At 43.7% G+C, this 17345-nt stretch overlaps 1 protein-coding gene across 2 annotated transcripts; it reads right to left on the bottom strand.

Moving 5' to 3' along the window:
* Positions 1-2047: 2047 nt before the first annotated feature.
* Positions 2048-16637, bottom strand: LOC106564435 (ras-related C3 botulinum toxin substrate 2). 2 transcript variants are annotated; one of them, XM_045690994.1, is made up of 7 exons: positions 16400-16637; positions 7955-8026; positions 7748-7865; positions 7533-7595; positions 3630-3789; positions 2780-2913; positions 2048-2452 (listed from the first exon to the last, which is right to left on the bottom strand). In XM_045690994.1, the coding sequence occupies exons 1-6, from the start codon at positions 16432-16434 to the stop codon at positions 2783-2785; spliced, it is 579 nt and encodes a 192-aa protein (XP_045546950.1). In that variant the 5' UTR covers positions 16435-16637; the 3' UTR covers positions 2048-2452; positions 2780-2782. The 2 variants fall into 2 exon arrangements, with proteins under 2 accessions (XP_045546950.1, XP_045546951.1); XM_045690995.1 differs by lacking the exon at positions 2048-2452 and having other exon boundaries at positions 2853-2913; positions 3626-3789.
* Positions 16638-17345: the final 708 nt, after the last annotated feature.

The raw sequence follows: 17345 nt of genomic DNA on the forward strand, positions 1-17345 counted from the left end.
CTTGGTCCGCTTGTCAGCGAATGCTAGGAGTGGTGGTAGGAGTCAGGCGCAGAGAGCAGAGGTAAGGAAAAAAAGTATTTATTCCTTAAAGACAAAAACGGTCGACGCCAAGACAACCGGCGTGAATAGCGAAGTGCCCAAATACAACGGGTCCACAGTACGCATATAAAATAATCACAAGTAGATCGCCAGCACATCCAACAACAAAAACACTCTGACGAAAATAATCCCGCACAAACCTGGGCGGCCTAAACAGGCTTAAATAACCATAAATCAAGAGACACAAATAAGGAACAGGTGCAAACAATAAGACATACCAAACGAAAAGGAAAAAGGGATCAGTGGCGGCTAGTAGGCCGGCGACGACGACCGCCGAGCGCACCCCGAGCAGGCAGGGGAGCCACCTTCGGTGGGATTCGTGACACCGCTCCTTATAACAGCCTTGACAGACGCTCAGATGAGACTGATATTAACAATGTAATAATTAATTAATAGAAGACTAATTGATCAGAGAAATTAGAGATATATTCTGAAAATTATAACTTTGTAATCTGAACATTTTCCGTGGTGCCGTGACTTCCTAGTTAAGTTTACATGATTAGTTTAATCACGTAGTAATAATTACACACAGAGAATTGATTTGATAAAATAACAGTCTTCACATTTTATGATACTAAAGACACGGCATTACATTGACATACAGTATAGAGGGGACAGAAGAGGACAAAAGTGTTCCATTAACAACAAGTATCAGGTTTGACAGATTTTACTGTAAAGCTCTTAGTAAGGAGAAGAAGGAATCGTTGCTAAGGATTTCCTATTGATTCTTATTGGAGTTGTCAGACTTCAGTTGAGATGAATCTAGTGAATTGAAATCTAGTTTTTAAGTGGCAGTACTACTAGTTTGTCACGACTTCCGCCGAAGTCGGCTCCTCTCCTTGTTCGTGCGGCGTTCGGCGGTCGACGTCACCAACTTTCTAGCCATCGGCGCTCCATTTTTCATGTATCCATTTGTTTTGTCTTGTTCCCTGCAAACCTGGTTTTCATTCCCCAATCACATGACATGTATTTATTCCTCTGTTCCCCCTCATGTCTTTGTGTAAAATTGTTTGTGTGGTACGTGTTTTTTGTACGCACTAGGCTTGCGTGGGTTTTCTCTCATGTTATTTCACGAAAACTGTTTGTATACATTTGATGGTTGTGATTGTTTTGCGCGTTTTACACTTTGCCTTGTTGGTTGGAGGTTTTTTGGACGCAGCTGCGTCCGTCTGTATATTCTCTCCTGCCGAAATAAAGTGTGCGCCTGTTCACAATTCTCTGCTCTCCTGCACCTGACTTCAGCACAAGTACGCACACGCCTGACATAGTTCCATTTTTAGGTGAACTTCTTTGGAACTCCTGTGTGTCTTTCTAAGCAGGCTACAGACTTTCACTCAACCCGTCTTTTTCAATACTGTATCACTGACTCTGGATCTCTCTCTTTCTCCCCTTTCTCTTTCTCCCCCCTCTCTCGCTCTCTCGCTCTCTCTCTCTCTCTCCCTCTCTCCCTCTCTCTCTCTCTTCCCTCCCTCTCTCTCTCTCTCTCTCTCTTCCCCCCTCTCTCTTTCTCCCCTCTCCCCTCTGCTTCTCTCTCTTCCCCCTCCCTCTCTCTCTCTCCCCTCTCTCTTTCTCCCCCTCTCTCTTTCTCCCCCCTCCCTCTCTCTCTCTCTCTCTCTTTCTCCCCACTCTCTTTCTCCCCCCTCCCTCTCTCTCTCTCTCTTTCTCCCCTCTCTCTTTCACCCCTCTCTCTCTCTTTTTCTCCCCACCTCTCTCTCTCTCTTCATGTTAACCCCAATAACTGGATAGGGTTGACCTCACTGCAGTACATCAATTACCCAAAGACACAATCAATAATTTTACTATTATTCATCAATTAATTAACACAATTAATCCAGATTGATATTACAGATTAACAGTCCTTTATATGGAGGTTGGAAACAGATCAAGACACATTGGACAGATGGCTTCATCAAACTACAACTCATAATAATGATGATGATCATGGCAGTGCTTGCAAATTGAGTTTAATTGTATACCAACACAATTTCTTGTCTGTCCCAATTAACACCCAATAGGGTGCCATTTGGGACACACATACATCAAGGTCAAAAACCATCTTCACAGTCAAGGGGGAAATATTACAGTATATTATTCAGATTATGAATACTATGCATCAATTATGAATAAAAAAGCTATATCATACACTATATACCAGTACCAAACAAGCACACATTAGAGACCATTGTAATATAATTAACATAACTTAATTATAGTATTTTATATTTATTTAACCATGTAGGCTTTGATAAGTCAATGTTTTTTCTTCTAGCACAGTAATAAAACTAAAAGGCCTTTTTAAGTGAACATCTTGCTCCCTGGTTTGTTTGTTGTCCGTTTTCACTCTTAGCTGCATCTAGAGAAACAACATCAACAGACTGTGAGAATAAAGGCTCTCTAGCTTTCTCACGCTCCCCTCCTATCGACCGTCTTTTTTTCAGAGATTCCAAACCTCTATCTCTCCCTCGCCCTCTCTCTCTCCCCCCCTCCATCTCTCTCATCAGTTCGAGAACTAGGCATCACTTCTTCCTAACCTTGGTGGGCTGTGGGCAGAGGCCCTGCCTCTCACTCTCTCTCCCTCCCCCCATCCCTACCTCCTTCCCTCCCTTTTCCTCCTTCCCTCTCTACCTCTCGTTCTCCCTTCTTCCCCCTCCCCCTCTCTCCCTCCCTGCCTCCCTCTCACCTGTTAGAGCAGTAGACATTTCTTCTTCCCGACCTTGGTTGGCTGTGGGCAGAGTACTGCCCTGATAGCCTCGTCAAACACTGTCTTCAGGCCACGCTGGGTCAAAGCAGAACACTCCAGGTACTTCACAGAGTCTGGGGAGGGAGGGAGGGAGAATGGGGGGGGAGACAGAGAGAGAGGAATACCAAGAGAGAGAGAGATGAAATACCACAGTGTGCCATCACAGCAGCAAGATTTGTGACCTGTTGCCACAAGAAAAGGTCAACCAGTGAAGAACAAACACCATTGTAAATACAACCCATATTTATGTTGATTTATTTTCCCTTTTGTACTTTAAATTTGAATATCATTACAACACTGTATATACATAATATGACATTTGTAATGTCTTTATTCTTTTGGAACTTCTGTGAGTGTAATGTTTACTGTTCATTTTTATTGTTTGTTCACTTTTGTTTATTATCTACTTCACTTGCTTTGGCAATGTTAACATATGTTTCCCATGCCAATAAAGCCCTTGAATTGAATTGAGAGAGAGAGAGAGACATCAATACTGTGTACATGCAGACAACCCAGATAGGCACTTCATTCTCCATGAACAGTGTGCTGTATGTAAACATTCATCTCAGATATGAATCTGAGGAGATCCGGTCTGAATAGATTGGTACAGCTTCTCTCGTTTAATACTAGTCATAGAACACTTGGAAAACAAAATATCAATCAATCAAATGTACTGTATTTTATAAAACCCTATTTACGTCAACTGTTAACACAAAGTGCTTTAGAGTACTTTACAAAATACAACTCCATCATCATAAAAAGCAATGGATTATTATATGCAATGACCTACCAATGTCCTTGGCCAGCGCTAGGCCTTGTGGGTAGGTGATGGGGGCCAGTTTCTTCTCTTTGAGCTTCTCGATGGTCTCCTTCTCATCCCTCAGATCCAGCTTAGTACCCACTAGGATGATAGGGGTTGAAGGGCAGTGGTGACGCACCTCCGGGTACCACTAAAGAGAGAGAGAGAGAGAGAGAGAGAGAGAGAGAGAGAGAGAGAGAGAGAGAGAGGGGGAGGGGGTGGTGGAGGAGGAGGACGAGGAGAGAGAGAAATGGAGAAAGGGAGGGAGAAATATTTTATTCTCAACTAGTAGCCACCAGTCATCCTCACCTCTGGATGCCACTGTAGAGAGAGAGAGAGAGAGAGAGACTGTCACGGATCCCTCCGGAACTGTCATTACTCACACCTGGCCCCTGTTCCATTTGATTAGTAATTATATAAGTGTGCCCTTTGTTCACCATTGTCCTGTCGATTATTGTTTCCATGTCCGTTGGTCGTGTGAGTACCTGTGCTCTGTTGTTTTGGCTTTCGTGCCGCGTGTATTGTGCAGATGATTACAGGTCTCGTCCCGTGTGGTATCATTCTGTGCTTGTGTTTGGTACACAGTGTCCTATGATAAATATACTGTATGTTGGTACACAGTGTCCTATGATAAATATACTGTATGTTGGTACACTGTGTCCTATGATAAATATACTGTATGTTGGTACACAGTGTCCTATGATAAATATACTGTATGTTGGTACACTGTGTCCTATGATAAATATACTGTATGTTGGTACACTGTGTCCTATGATAAATATACTGTATGTTGGTACACTGTGTCCTATGATAAATATACTGTATGTTGGTACACTGTGTCCTATGATAAATATACTGTATGTTGGTACACTGTGTCCTATGATAAATATACTGTAAGTTGGTACACTGTGTCCTATGATAAATATACTGTATGTTGGTACACACACACACACACACACACACACACACACACACACACACACACACACACACACACACACACACACACACACACACACACACACACACACACACACACACTTGAGCATACGGATAGAAACTCAACACAAAGGGGAAAGCATCATTCCATCATGTTGTGACCCAAAGAAACACTCTATGATAATCTAGTATCGGCCTGGAACAATATTTACGGTATAGGGACCCGGTCGCCATGGCGACAGTAGTAAAACAGCAAGGAGAAACAGAAAACGCAAAAATACTTTTGGCATTGGATGGAGAAGAGAGTGAAGGGGCAACAGAATTAACATGAGTGTATTGTGTAGTGTGGGCTAGCTATTGGGAAAAATCCTTACAAACAAGACTAGCTATTTCTTAAAAGCCAGATCCACATTGAGTGTTATGAAGAGTCTCTTCAGAATGAGAAGAGACTAAAAGGCTGTGGATTCTACTCAATAGAATGTGTGTGTGTGTGTGTGTGTGTGTGTGTGTGTGTGTGTGTGTGTGTGTGTGTGTGTGTGTGTGTGTGTGTGTGTGTGTGTGTGTGTGTGTGTGTGTGTGTCATTGTGACATCACTACTACTCTATCTGTGCGACACATAGTCTCATTCAGTTAAAACTACGCATATTCACTAGACCAAGTATAGACTATCTACATGTACCCTGACATGGACTCCACCTGTGACCGCTGCCAGGGGGACCAGCCACTTTACTGCCCAGCTTCTGGTCGTGTCCCATGATCAAACCATACCGGTTCCATATAGTCCATACTCTGTCAGATGTTTGGGGATGACTAGGGAACTCTGCCCCCTAGAGGCTCTCTTCAGCTCAACCCCAGCCTTGACAAGGTCATGCAAAACAAAGTGTGATGTTGTTGCATGTGTAACCCTGCTGGTCAGATGGTTCATTTTACTGCTCCATCACACACTACATCAGGGCTGTCAAACTCATTTTGACCCGGGGGCTGCAATCGCTCATCCACGAGGGCCGGAGGGAGGGCCACACGGAAAATCGGTAACATTTAATCACCGTCAACACTTGCAAAAAATAGTCTTCTATCCATCGTTTTAGGAATTTTCGATGCTCCCTAACTGTCTAGCTTTCATTTCAGTTATTATTAGCGAGATGGACACAGTCAAGAAACACCTCTTTTATACTAATTGGGAGGCCTGTCTGTTATACTTAGACTGAACCAGTATGTTGATTGGGAGGAAACATCATTGTTGATTGGTAACATAGACCCAGGTGTTGCTACACCTCCGTTGTAACATGAAATAAATGTGTTCTGATGTCTTTGTCTCATATTACCACTGATATATTTATACTTCCCTTAAATCAGACAGACATTGTGAGGGGCATTTGTTTTGAGGGGCGGGACATGAGTTGGGTAGGTTACTTTCTAAATGTAATCCATTACAGTTACTAGTTACCTGTCCAAAACTGTAATCAGTAACGTAACTTTTGGAATACTCAATCCTCAGTAACGTAATCTGATTACTTTCACGCGTTTGGTGTCATTATAGTGGTCTCTAACTGGTCAGACTCACTCAGCTGGAACAAACTTCAACGTCTTTTAATGCTGATTTGAATGTCATGGAGAAAACAGAAAGGTTTCATAAATGATTTTGTCACAAACATCCTTTCTGAATTTCATGTAATCCAAGTAGTAATTATCTAGTTTTCAGAAGTATCTGTAATCTGATTGCAATATTTTTGCTGGTAACTTAACTGACTACAGTCACAGTTTTTTTGTAATCAGATTACATGAAATCAGTTACTCCCCAACCCTGGGCAGGACTGCACGACCCTTTTCCATGGGCCCCTTCCTTGTGCTGTTCTCTGCTCCGGCCCTGACCTGGTTCACCTGACCAGGTTCATCTGACAACAAACATATATTTATTAACATCTGTGTCAGGAGCTGGACTGGGAGTGGGTCTCTGTCAGTGGAGGCTGCTGAGGAGAGGACACACTGGGATTGGGTCTCTGGGGAGGGGGTGGAGCAGCCTGGGAGTGGGTCTCTGGGGAGGGAGTGGAGCGGCCTGGGAGTGGATCTCTGGGGAGAGGGTGGAGCAGCCTGGGAGTGGGTCTCTGGGGAGAGGGTGGAGCAGCCTGGGAGTGGGTCTCTGGGGAGAGGGTGGAGCAGCCTGGGAGTGGGTCTCTGGGGAGAGGGTGGAGCAGCCTGGGAGTGGGTCTCTGGGGAGGGAGTGGAGCAGCCTGGGAGTGGGTCTCTGGGGAGAGGGTGGAGCAGCCTGGGAGTGGATCTCTGGGGAGAGGGTGGAGCGGCCTGGGAGTGGGTCTCTGGGGAGGGGGTGGAGCGGCCTGGGAGTGGATCTCTGGGGAGGGGGTGGAGCGGCCTGGGAGTGCGTCTCTGGGGAGAGGGTGGAGCAGTCTGGGAGTGGGTCTCTGGGGAGAGGGTGGAGCAGCCTGGGAGTGGGTCTCTGGGGAGAGGGTGGAGCAGCCTGGGAGTGGGTCTCTGGGGAGAGGGTGGAGCAGCCTGGGAGTGGGTCTCTGGGGAGAGGGTGGAGCAGCCTGGGAGTTGAAAATAATAATGAAAAGATATTTAAAAATATCCAAAGTGCTTTCATTGGACTAGAGGAGTGTGACATGGGAGAGAGAACGCTCGACACAGTAGGATCAGATAGTCCCTCTGACAGTGTGGGGACACACCGCCATCTCGTGGTCAATAGTAGGACATGCACTTTGAATACTAACTGACATTTCCATTAGGGCTCAATTTAATTCACCTCCATACAGCTTTATGTATTATGGGACTTAATTCAACTTTGGTTCAGTCAATTCTGCAGGCTGAATATTAAATGACCAATTAACATGTTGAAAAGACATCATAGAAAATAATAGGGAAATTTCAATGAATTAATGAATTTTAGAAGGCCAACCCAGACTGTGATAGATACAGGTAGAATCTAGAGATGATCACCTTGGCTCTGACGTTCTCATAGGAGGCTGGGCTCACCAGAGAGAAACAGATGAGGAACACATCCTGAGAGAGAGAGAGAGAGAGAGAGAGAGAGAGAGAGAGAGAGAGAGCGAGAGAGAGAGATCTATGCATTAACATAAGACACCGGACTCAATTAGGTTTGTGTGTGTGTATATTATATATAAATAAATGTGGGTGTGTGTGAGTGTGTGTACCGTCTGTGGGTAAGACAGTGGTCTCAGTCTGTCATAGTCCTCCTGTCCTGCTGTATCCCAGAGACCCAGGTTGACTGGCTTACTGTCCACCATCACATTGGCTGAGTAGTTATCAAAGCTGAGGGAGTGAACACACACACTTTTCTAGTGTACTGTACATTTCAAGTGTGTGTGTGTGTGTGTGTGTGTGTGTGTGTGTGTACTCACACAGTAGGGATATATTCTCCAGGGAAAGCGTTGGTTGTGTAGCTGATGAGAAGACATGTTTTCCCCACAGCTCTGAAACACACAGGGAAAATACACATCAACGTTTTCAATAGGACTCAGTGGTCATTTAAACAGCTCTGAAACACACAGGGAAAATACACATCAATGTTTTCAATAGGACTCAATGGTCATTTAAACAGCTCTGAAACACACAGGGAAAATACACATCAACGTTTTCAATAGGACTCAGTGGTCATTTAAACAGCTATAACCTTAACCATTACTGGGGAAAATGCAGCGTCCCACTGTGAAAACACTGGTTGAATCAACGTTGTTTCCGTGTCATTTCAGGAAAAAAAAGACGTGACGACATTGAATCAACGTACAAAACTGATCGAATCTGCAAAAAGTCGTCAACTTTTAACCTAAATCCAATGACCTGATGCCATTTTTGTTGATTTCATGTTGAGTTCACGTTAGTTGACAACTCAACCAAATGTAAATCCAAACTAGACGTTCTCCACACCGTTTAAACACATGAAATAGACAATGAAAACATTGAAGCATTTTCAAGGCTCTGTTCCATATCCAACAGCTCAATCAAACGACTCCTCTCTGATCAAACGACTCCTCTCTGAACAAACGACTCCTCTCTGAACAAAGGAAGCCGGGGTTGGCCATAAACAACAAGTAAGCATATTTCAAGGTGAATCAACCAATCACATTCCATTACCCCAACGTGTCCTGTCATGTCTCAACTTCATCAACATCATGACTTGGTTTAGAACTACATATAGCCAACTTAAGCCAAGTCTATCATCTTTCTCATCGGCGGACATCTTGTTTTTCCACTGAACCGTTGTTCAAGAAGACGTAGCATAGCCTTCTAGTATGATGACTACAGGTCTCTATTTCTCAGTCTATCTCCTTCCTCATTGAAAACAACCTGCTTCTTCATCACATTAGATATGAGAAAATAAACAAACACAAATACTATGTCATTTTTCAGTGTGTTTTGTACTCAATATTTCCATTTGTGTCATTTTTACAAACACTCATATCCAGCCTGCTACTCACAGAGGTCACAGAGGTTGACAAGGGCTCATAACCACGGCAACCAGAGTAGGTCACATGGTTTACAGGAAGCCAGCTTGTGTTTTAGAGAGTGATGAGTCTGTCTGGGTTTTACCATAACCTCCTTCCTCCTTCACCAAAACCCCTTGTTTAAGAGACAGAGGCTGGGGAAAATGTCTGCCTATTATTTGGCATATTATAAAACAGCTAATCGTGATACACATACAATACTGTAACATATAGAGCTAATGTTACAAGCAGGGGGCTTGTGAAAATGATGCTGACAAAATGTGCCAATGGGAACTGGGCCTGTATTCACAAAGCATCTCAGACGAGGCGTGCTGATCTAGGATCAGGTCCCCCATGTCTTGTTCTTTGTGATCTCAAAGCCTAAACTGATTCTAGATCATCACTCCTACTCTGAGACACTTTGTGAATACGAGCCCTGATTAAAACTATCAGTCAGTCAGCACTGAAAAACAGGAAATACATCCTTTTTGGTATTTATCTCACATTCATTCTGTTTTTCTGACTATCTTACTAGACGTCTGGTAATGGTGCGCTCTCTCTCTTTCACTCTCTCTCTCTCTCCCATCCCCCAGCTCTCTATCTTTCACTCTCTCTCTCTCTCTCATCCCCCAGCTCTCTATCTTTCACTCTCTCTCTCTCTCATCCCCCAGCTCTATATCTTTCTCTCTCTCCCCCCAGCTCTCTATCTTTCACTCTCTCTCTCTCTCATCCCCCAGCTCTCTATCTTTCACTCTCTCTCTCTCTCATCCCCCAGCTCTATATCTTTCTCTCTCTCCCCCCAGCTCTCTCTTTCACTCTCTCTCTCTCATCCCCCAGCTCTCTCTCTTTCACTCTCTCTCTCTCTCTCTCATCCCGCAGCTCTCTCTCTTTCACTCTCTCTCTCTCTCCCATCCCCCAGCTCTCTATCTTTCACTCTCTCTCTCTCTCATCCCCCAGCTCTATATCTTACTCTCTCTCCCCCCAGCTCTCTCTTTCATTCTCTCTCTCTCTCTCTCTCATCGCCCAGCTCTCTATCTTTCACTCTCTCTCTCTCTCATCCCCCAGCTCTCTATCTTTCTCTCTCTCTCTCTCTCTCCCCAGCTCTCTCTCTCTCTCTTTCATTCTCTCTCTCATCCCCCAGCTCTCTATCTTTCACTCTCTCTCTCCCCCAGCTCTCTCTCTCTCTCTCTCTCTCTCCCAGCTCTCTCTCTCTCTCTTTCACTCTCTCTCTCATCCCCCAGCTCTCTATCTTTCACTCTCTCTCTCTCTCATCCCCCAGCTCTATATCTTTCTCTCTCTCCCCCCAGCTCTCTCTATCTTTCTCTCTCTCTCTCTCATCCCCCAGCTCTCTATCTTTCTCTCTCTCTCTCTCCCCCAGCTCTCTATCTTTCTCTCTCTCTCTCTCTCCCCCAGCTCTCTCTTTCATTCTCTCTCTCTCTCTCATCCCCCAGCTCTCTATCTTTCACTCTCTCTCTCTCTCTCCCCCCAGCGCTCTTCTCTCTCTCTCTCTCTTTCATTCTCTCTCTCATCCCCCAGCTCTCTATCTTTCACTCTCTCTCTCACCCCCCAGCTCTATATCTTTCTCTCTCTCTCCCCCAGCTCTCTCTTTCATTCTCTCTCTCGCTCTCATCCCCCAGCTCTCTATCTTTCACTCTCTCTCTCTCTCATCCCCCAGCTCTCTATCTTTCTCTCTCTCTCTCTCTCTCCCCAGCTCTCTCTCTCTCTCTTTCATTCTCTCTCTCATCCCCCAGCTCTCTATCTTTCTCTCTCTCTCTCTCCCCCAGCTCTCTCTCTCTCTCTTTCATTCTCTCTCTCATCCCCCAGCTCTCTATATTTCACTCTCTCTCTCTCATACCCCAGCTCTCTATCTTTCTCTCTCTCTCTCTAAATTCAATTCAAGGGTCTTTATTGGCATGGGAAAAATATGTTTACATTGCCAAAACAAGTGAAATGGACAAACAAAAGTAAAATAAACAATAAAAAGTGAACAGTGTATTTTGACATAATATAACATTTGAAATGTCTTTATTATTTTGGAACTTGTGTGAGTGTAATATTTACTGTTAACTTTTTATTGTTTATTTCACTTTGTTTATCCATTTCACTTGCTTTGGCAATGTAAACATATGTTTCCCATGACATTAAAGCCCCTTGAATTGAATTGAATTTAGAGAGAGAGAGAAAGATAGAGAGCTGGGGGATGAGAGAGAGAGAGTGAAAGATAGAGAGCTGGGGGATGAGAGAGAGAGAGAGAGAAAGATAGAGAGCTGGGGGATGAGAGAGAGAGAGAGATAAGAGAGAGCTGGGGGATGAGAGAGAGAGAGAGAAAGATAGAGAGCTGGGGGATAGAGAGAGAGAGAGTGAAAGATAGAGAGCTGGGGGATGAGAGAGAGAGAGAGAGAAAGATAGAGAGCTGGGGGATGAGAGAGAGAGAGAGAAAGATAGAGAGCTGGGGGATGAGAGAGAGAGAGAGTGAAAGATAGAGAGCTGGGGGATGAGAGAGAGAGAGTGAAAGATAGAGAGCTGGGGGATGAGAGAGAGAGAGTGAAAGATAGAGAGCTGGGGGATGAGAGAGAGAGAGAGTGAAAGATAGAGAGCTGGGGATGAGAGAGAGAGAGAGTGAAAGATAGAGAGCTGGGGGGAGAGAGAGAGAGAGTGAAAGATAGAGAGCTGGGGGATGAGAGAGAGAGTGAAAGAGAGAGAGAGAGAGAGAGAGAAGCTGGGGGAGAGAGAGAGAAAGATAGAGAGCTGGGGTATGAGAGAGAGAGAGTGAAAGATAGAGAGCTGGGGGATGAGAGAGAGAGAGAGAGTGCAAGAGACATTTTAAATGTCATATTATGTCAAAATACAGTGTTGTAGCGATGTGCCAATAGTTAAAGTACAGAAGGGCAAATAAATGATAATATGATTGTATTTACAATGGTGTTTGTTCTTTACTGGTTGCGCTTTTCACAAATCTCTCTGCTGTGACGGTACACTGTAATATTTAACCTAGTAGATCTCTCTCTCTCTCTCTCTGCTGTGACGGTACACTGTAATATTTAACCTGGTAGATATCTCTCTCTCTCTCTCTGCTGTGATGGTACTCTGTAATATTTAACCTGTTAGATCTCTCTCTCTCTCTCCCTCTCTCTCTCTGCTGTGATGGTACACTGTAATATTTAACGTAGTAGATCTCTCTCTCTCTCTCTCTGCTGTGATGGTACACTGTAATATTTCACCTAGTAGATCTCTCTCTCTCTCTCTCTCTCTCTCTCTGCTGTGATGGTACACTGTAATATTTAACCTAGTAGATCTCTCTCTCTCTCTCTCTCTCTCTCTGCTGTGATGGTACACTGTAATATTTAACCTAGTAGATCTCTCTCTCTGCTGTGATGGTACACTGTAATATTTAACCTAGTAGATCTTTCTCTCTGCTGTGATGGTACACTGTAATATTTAACCTAGTAGATCTCTCTCTCTCTCTCTCTGCTGTGATGGTACACTGTAATATTTAACCTAGTAGATCTCTCTCTCTGCTGTGATGGTACACTGTAATATTTAACCTAGTAGATCTTTCTCTCTGCTGTGATGGTACACTAATATTTAACCTAGTAGATCTCTCTCTCTCTCTCTCTCTCTCTCTCTCTCTCTGCTGTGATGGTACACTGTAATATTTAACCTAGTAGATCTCTCTCTCTCTCTCTCTCTCTCTCTGCTGTGATGGTACACTGTAATATTTAACCTAGTAGATCTCTCTCTCTCTCTCTCTCTCTCTCTCTGCCGTGATGGTACACTGTAATATTTAACCTAGTAGATCTCTCTCTCTCTCTCTGCTGTGATGGTACACTGTAATATTTCACCCAGTAGATCTCTCTCTCTCTCTCTCTCTCTCTCTCTCTCTCTCTCTCTGCTGTGATGGTACACTGTAATATTTAACCTAGTAGATCTCTCTCTCTCTCTCTCTCTGCTGTGATGGTACACTGTAATATTTAACCTAGTAGATCTCTCTCTCTGCTGTGATGGTACACTGTAATATTTAACCTAGTAGATCTCTCTCTCTGCTGTGATGGTACACTGTAATATTTTACCTAGTAGATCTCTCTCTCTCTCTCTCTCTCTCTCTCTGCTGTGATGGTACACTGTAATATTTAACCTAGTAGATCTCTCTCTCTCTCTCTCTCTGCTGTGATGGTACACTGTAATATTTAACCTAGTAGATCTCTCTCTCTGCTGTGATGGTACACTGTAATATTTAACCTAGTAGATCTCTCTCTCTCTCTGCTGTGATGGTACTCTGTAATATTTAACCTAGTCGATCTCTCTCTCTCTCTCTGCTGTGATGGTACACTGTAATATTTAACCTAGTAGATCTCTCTCTCTCTCTCTCTGCTGTGATGGTACACTGTAATATTTAACCTAGTAGATCTCTCTCTCTGCTGTGATGGTACACTGTAATATTTAACCTAGTAGATCTCTCTCTCTCTCTGCTGTGATGGTACTCTGTAATATTTAACCTAGTCGATCTCTCTCTCTCTCTCTCTCTCTCTCTATTTATTTCTCATCTCCTACCCATCTCTCTCTCTCTCTTTCTCTCTATTTCTCTCTCTTTATTTCTCATCTTCTACCTCCCTCTCTCTCTCTCAATTTCAATTAAATTAAATGTTCAATTTAAGGGCTTTATTGGCATGGGAAACAAATGTTTATATTGCCAAAGCAAGTGAAATAGATAATGAACAAAAGTGAAATAAACAATAACAAATTAACAGTAAACATTACACTTACAAAAGTTACAAAAGAATGAAGACATGTCAAATGTCATATTATGTATATATACAGTGTTGTGACGATGTGCAAATAGTTAAAGTACAAAAGGGAAAATAAATAAGCATAAATATAGGTTGTATTTACAATGGTGTTTGTTCTTCACTGGTTGCCCTTTTCTTGTTGCAACAGGTCACAAATCTTGCTGCTGTGATGGTACACTGTGGTATTTCACCCAGTAGATATGGGAGTTTATCAAAATTGGATTTGTTTTCAAATTCTTTGTGGGTCTGTGTAATCTGAGGGAAATATGTGCCTCTAATATGGTCATACATATATACATATTACTTCCCTGTGGCTCAGTTGGTAGAGCATGGTGTTTGTGGGTTCGATTCCCACGAGGGGCCAGTACCAAAAAAAAAAAAAAAATGTATGAAATGTATGTATTCACTACTGTAAGTCGCTCTGGATAAGAGCGTCTGCTAAATGACTAAAATGTACATTTGGCAGGAGGTTAGGAAGTGAAGCTCAGTTTCCACCTCATTTTGAGAGCCAGGTCTGCCTACTGCGACCTTTCTCAATAGCAAGGCAATGCTCACTGAGTCTCTACATAGTCAAAGCTTTCCTTCATTTTGGGTCAGTCACAGTCGTCAGGTATGTTGCCACTGTGTACTCTCTGTTTAGGGACAAAATTGTCTCTCATCTCCCACCTTTCTCTCACCATTCACTCTTCGCTTTATATGAGAGTGTGGCCTATACTCTTAGAAAAAAGGTGTTATCTAGAACCTAAAATGGTTCTTCAGCTGTCGCCATAGGAGAACCCTTTGAAAAACCCTTTCAGTTCAAGGTAGAACTCTTTGGGTTCCATGTAAAACCCTTTCCACAGAGGGTTCTATATGGAACCCATGATCTCCCTCTCCTCCTTCTCTCTTACCACCCATCCCTTTACAATCACCTATTTAGGTATATCATCTAATGAAAATCATCCTGTGAAGTGACCTCACCCATTAGTGTACACTGAAAACGTCCCAAATGGCACCCTATTCCCTACTTAGTGCACTACTTTTGACCAGGGCCCATAGGGGTCTATTTAGTGCACTACTTTTGACCAGCACCCCATTGGGAATAGGGTGTAATTTGGTACACAGACAATAACTGCCTGGACACTGATGTCCCCTCATCTTTGTATAGCTGATGGACTTCATGACACAATGAATATGACAACAACAACACTCCCCTCTCTGTAAGGCCATGTTCCCCTCTCCTAACAATAGGACCTCTACCTCATCATCTCTCAGTGTCCTAGTAAACCAGGTCTGATAGGACACTCTCCTCTCCTAACAATAGGACCTCTACCTCATCATCTCTCAGTGTCCTAGTAAACCAGGTCTGATAGGACACTCTCCTCTCCTAACAATAGGACCTCTACCTCATCATCTCTCAGTGTCCTAGTAAACCAGGTCTGATAGGACACTCTCCTCTCCTAACAATAGGACCTCTACCTCATCATCTCTCAGTGTCCTAGTAAATCAGGTCTGATAGGACACCTTGGGATCCAGTGTTTTAACATACATCACAGTTCCATGAATTCACAGACAATGTGAAGAATGAGAACAGAAATGGGGGCCTCCATACATACTGTAGATGAAAAACCTGACTTTTGTCACTGACCCATCAAACAAACTGAGCGTGACATGACACACCTTTGAGTTGCAAAACACAACCTTGAACATGTCAGACAAGTGAACTGAAATCAAGCTGTATACACTATAAATAGGACTGAATCCATGTGTTATGACCATCAATACAGAGATTTACCAGCCACTCTATTCTATTCTATTATGAGCCAATCAAATCACTCCTTCATGATGTGTGTATTTACCTTGTTTCAGCTGCTCTGAACTACACATGTTATGTGTCCCAAATGGCATCCTATTCCTCATATAGTGCCTTACTGTTGAACAAGGCCCAGGGGCTCTGGTGAAAAGTAGTGCACTACATAGAGAATTAGGTGCCATTTGGGACACTGTCCCAGTGATCCTCTTACGCGCCAGCATTTGAAATGCATGTCCTGGCGTGTCTGACACAGCTGCTATGACTGTGTTGGTTTCTCCTATCCACAACCAAGACTGTCCCATGTTACATAGTGCTCTATTCTGCCATACGAGTCCATTGAAGTTGGCTTTGGGGTTCAGATTCAATGGAGCTGGATGAAAGATAGTAGTTGTCTGTTAGTCAACTAATGATGAACTAAGTAATGAGTAGTAGGGAACTTTACTAACTGTGGAAGCTATTTTAACTCTTTCTCTTTGGATACACCTGATTAGTAGTATCAACAAACCTCTGGGTCTCTCAACAGACTCATGTTCATCATCTGTTACATGATTTGTGAATGAAAATATCTGTACATGTATTTCTATAGATGTAAAAAGAGAACAGGAAGAGAAGAACTTGAAGTCACCCAGAACAGAGAAAGTGAAGACATCAACAAGCATCCACTCTTGGCTTCGTATACTGAGAGGCCAACAAAAGTCATATAGGGTTCGATCGCTCATTGAACCAATGACTAAACCACAGCGTTACGATATCATGTGATAAAATAAAATGAAAAACACTTACCCATCTCCCACAACAACACATTTGATAGCCTGCATCCTGCTTAGCTTGAGTCAGCTCCCGCTTCTCTCTGTGTAACAGTCTCTGAGAGTTTCCGACAGAGAGAAAATAACTGCAACTCCACGCCTCATGCAACAGCAGGAAGTTGCTACAGCACTCACCTCTCTCTCTCTCTCTCTCTCTCTCTCTCTCTCTCTCTCTCTCTCTCTCTCTCTCTCTCTCTCTCTCTCTCTCTCTCTCTCTCATATATATATATATATATCTCTCTCTCTCGATTACTGAGTGATCTCTCTCTCTCCCTCTCTCTCTCTGTCTCTCTCCCTCTCTCTCGATTACTGAGTGATCTCTCTCTCTCCCTCTCTCTCTCTGTCTCTCTCCCTCTCTCTCGATTACTGAGTGATCTCTCTCTCTCTCTCTGTCTCTCTCCCTCTCTCTCGATTACTGAGTGATCTCTCTCTCTCCCTCTCTCTCTCTGTCTCTCTCCCTCTCTCTCGATTACTGAGTAATCTCTCTCTCTCCCTCTCTCTCTCTGTCTCTCTCCCTCTCTCTCGATTACTGAGTGATCTCTCTCTCTCCCTCTCTCTCTGTCTCTCTCCCTCTCTCTCGATTACTGAGTGATCTCTCTCTCTCCCTCTCTCTCTCTGTCTCTCTCCCTCTCTCTCGATTACTGAGTAATCTCTCTCTCTCTCCCTCTCTCTCTCTGTCTCTCTCCCTCTCTCTCGATTACTGAGTGATCTCTCTCTCTCCCTCTCTCTCTCTGTCTCTCTCCCTCTCTCTCGATTACTGAGTAATCTCTCTCTCTCCCTCTCTCTCTCTGTCTCTCTCCCTCTCTCTCGATTACCGAGTGATCTCTCTCTCTCTCCCTCTCTCTCTCTGTCTCTCTCCCTCTCTCTCGATTACGGAGTGATCTCTCTCTCTCCCTCTCTCTCTGTCTCTCTCGATTACAGTG

This window comes from Salmo salar, chromosome ssa12 (genome assembly GCF_905237065.1).
Source record: "Salmo salar chromosome ssa12, Ssal_v3.1, whole genome shotgun sequence".
Taxonomy (NCBI): Eukaryota; Metazoa; Chordata; class Actinopteri; order Salmoniformes; family Salmonidae; genus Salmo; species Salmo salar.

What these genes read in the sequence shown, in the direction of transcription:
- LOC106564435 (XM_045690994.1), bottom strand. Translation starts at nt 16,434, where the DNA reads ATGCAGGCTATCAAATGTGTTGTTGTGGGAGATGG. An exon ending in ATGAGAACGTCAGAGCCAAG is followed by an intron (nt 3,790 to 7,532) that starts GTGATCATCTCT and finishes CTCTCTCTTTAG; the next exon opens with TGGTACCCGGAGGTGCGTCA. An exon ending in AGCGCTGGCCAAGGACATTG is followed by an intron (nt 2,914 to 3,629) that starts GTAGGTCATTGC and finishes CTCCCTCCCCAG; the next exon opens with ACTCTGTGAAGTACCTGGAG.